This window comes from Orycteropus afer, unplaced genomic scaffold, assembly GCF_000298275.1.
Source record: "Orycteropus afer afer isolate SDZICR_OR568_19922 unplaced genomic scaffold, OryAfe1.0 scaffold00063, whole genome shotgun sequence".
NCBI classification, from domain to species: domain Eukaryota; kingdom Metazoa; phylum Chordata; class Mammalia; order Tubulidentata; family Orycteropodidae; genus Orycteropus; species Orycteropus afer.
In genome coordinates this window covers 12,389,307-12,392,509 of record NW_006921650.1, presented here as the reverse complement: position 1 = coordinate 12,392,509, position 3,203 = coordinate 12,389,307, and the positions used below count along the sequence as shown (strand labels likewise).

Genomic DNA, 3,203 nt, shown 5'->3' with positions numbered 1-3,203 from the left:
CTATGACAGAGAGAGAGAGATTTGTGTGTTTTTAAATTTGGGTTTCAGAATTGTTAAAGCTGATATGTGTAAACTTGCTCTGGGTTTTCAAGTGTTCTACATTTCCAGAATACCCTTTAATCCTCACTTCTTTCCTGTTGCAGTGATTTGCTGTCCTCTGAGTACATAGAGAGACACATTGAACATGGAGGCAAGACTGTGGAAGTTAAAGTAAGTAAAATTCTCCTCCCTCTGGGGAAATATTTTTGAGAATCTTTAAACGCTACTGATTATAATTTCAGTTTTCAATGATAATTCTATTAAGTTTTGAGGGTTTTTTGTATTTTATAATTTATCAAGAAGGTATCACCTACTTGTCAAAAAATAAAATAAAACTTGTTAGCTATCAGAAAAAGAATTCTTAGTGTATTGTAGGAATTGTTGAAGTTATATTTTGTAGATTAACATAGCTACATATAGTTCTTTTGTAAATCATGCCACAGAACATACTTTCTGGAATTTGCCCCTCAGGTTAGTATTGAGGACCAAAAGGTGGATTGGGAATAGGTGCATAGTTGTCTATTCAAATGAGAATGACTTTCTCCTGGTAAAAGAGTAATGTTGTTAAGTCTACTGAAAACCAAAAACAGGGAGTTTAAAATACCTGGAGTAAAAAATACGAGGATATTGGTTCTTGTCAAGTAAGCCCTTAAAAGATTACACTCAACTTCCTGGACAAAGGCACCAGAGTGTTGGAGTGTGTGTGTGTGTGTGTGTGTGCATATGTTTATGTTTCCACAGTCTGCTGATGGTATAATCTAAAGGTGGTTGTGGTTGTTGTTAGGTGCCGTCATCAGGTCAGTTTCAACTCATAGCGACCCTGTGCACAATAGAATGAAACACTGCCTGGTCCTGCTCCATCCTCACAATCATTGCGATGCTTGAACCCATTGTTGCAGTCGCTATGTCAATCCATCTCATTGAGGGTCTTCCCCTTTTTCACTAACCCTCTACTTTACCAAGCATGTGCCACCAAAAGCTGCCCCAATTTAGGGCTCCTTTCTGTCTTATGCTTAGTATACTTAGTTGAGGCCAAGTGTTGATTTTCTTCTGAACAGTATACAGACTATTCTGTTTAATTAGAATTATAATGTTATTTGTATATATTGATTTTCTTTCTCTGATTATAAATTTGATACATGTTCATGGCAGAAACTTGTAAAGAATAAAAAAGTATAATAAAAAAGGGAAAATCCCACTTACATTCATCATCACTGATAAATAACACACGTGCACATGCACACACATTATATGTGTGTATGTGTACATATATATATATACATATATATATATATGTATATATATATGTATGTATGTATGTATTTTTCTTTCTGGGCATAACTGGGATCATACATATCTACAATATTGTATCTTGCTTTTTACTAAACAATGTATTGTAAACGTTTTTCCCAAGTTATTTTCACATAAAGCCTATGTTCACTGCTTTTCAATGTAAGTATATTACTGCAATATAGAGTTGTTTATTCAAATTAAACACTGTAGTCAGTGACCAAAATAAATTATGTTGTCCTATTCAAATGATATCCTGAAGGTAATTGAGTCTTTTCAATCATATACTAACTAGAAAGAATAAAACTTTTATTATGGAATATCTCAAACATACAGAGAAGTGAGAAAATATGTTATAATTAACCCCTATATATCCATCATGCAGCTTCAAGAGTTATCTACCTTTTACCAGTCTTTTCTGTCTCCCTTACTTTTTTTTTCTGCATAGAATATTTTAAGACAAATCCTAGACATTAGGGCATTCTCCAGTCAATACTTCATAAAAGACTCAAAGCAAAATCTGTTAATTTTTACCAGTGGTCTAGGCATAATAGTTAAGTCACTTCTTCCAGAAAGTTATTATAACCTTGTTAAGACTGACTGATAGAATGGTTGATTGATTTATATCACAGCCTTTCTGCAGTGTGACATAGGAGAATGGAGCCATTTTGCTTATAGTTGGAAAAAAAAAAATTACCTAAGACCTGAGATTTAGATTATCGTAATTTATTTTATTCTCATCTCTGTATATTTGGCTTTACTTCTCTATTCTTTATGATAGCGTTTTTCTGAATGCAAAATATCTCTTATTAGTGAAAAAAAGAACCCAAAGACTGGAAAATTTTTTTGATAATGACATATTGGACAAAGAGCTAATCTCTAAATTTTATGGAAAACTTCGATAGCTTAACAACAAAATTAATTAATATCATAATAAAAAAAACCAAAACCAAAAACGAACTCACTGCCATCAAGTCAAACCCGACTCATAAGCAACCCTTCCTTGGGTTTCCAAGGCAGTATCACTACGGAAGTAGATTGCCCAACCTTCCTTCCAAGGAGTGGCTGGTGGGTTTGAGCCACTAGCCTTCTGGCTAGCAGTCCTTAGGCATTATGCTACCAGAGCTCCTATATTCTGTGATAGCTATGAAAATCAAATGCATTTTACTTACACATTTTATAAAACAAAAAAAACCAAACTCACTGTCATTGAGTTGATTCCAATTCATAGTGACCCGCTTTGGGTTTACAGAGTGGTAAATCTTTATGGAAATAGATTGCCCCATCTTCCTTCCATAGAGCAACTGGTGGCTTTGAGCTGCCAACTTTCTGGTTAGCAGTCAGATGCCTTAGGCACCATGCCACCAGATCTCCTTATACTTATTATATGCATATCTAATTATTTTTGGAGTACCTAACACTTATTCCTTAATAGTCTTTTATCTTTAAACTCAAATAGTCCTCTCCTTAAAGATCCTTTGGGTATTTCTCTCAAGTTTGGTTATACATTCAGGTAGTTTTTGTCTGAATTCTTTTGCCTTGGTCAAAAATGGGAAAGACACAGTACCATCCAAAGTTACTTTTATTTATCTTTGAATGGAAATCTCAGAAAAATAGTCATTGTATCATATCAGTTTTAGAACACTAGGAGGGGAATAATAAATTCTTATATGTGTCAAGAATATGTGTAGCTTGGGGAGGAAGAAGATTTCTTTGGGGATCAAAAAGTGAAAATAGACATATTGGAATGATACTTATCATCCATGAATAATCATGATCAATCAGCAACATTATTAGTTTTGACAGTATTTTCTTTTTGTTTAATTTATTCAATCTCCTATTATAATCAAAAGTAATGTCTGTTTTTTTTTTTT

The 3,203-nt window shown here is 33.5% G+C and overlaps 1 protein-coding gene across 1 annotated transcript in view; it reads left to right on the top strand.

Annotated features, from left to right (window-relative positions):
- ADAM22 (ADAM metallopeptidase domain 22) overlaps nt 1-3,203 on the top strand; it is a 339,260-nt gene that overhangs the window by 205,046 nt on the left and 131,011 nt on the right. Inside the window, exon 4 of the mRNA XM_042780809.1 lies at nt 144-210. Coding sequence (XP_042636743.1) covers nt 144-210 — 67 coding nt within the window. The remainder of the gene's footprint in view (nt 1-143; nt 211-3,203) is intronic.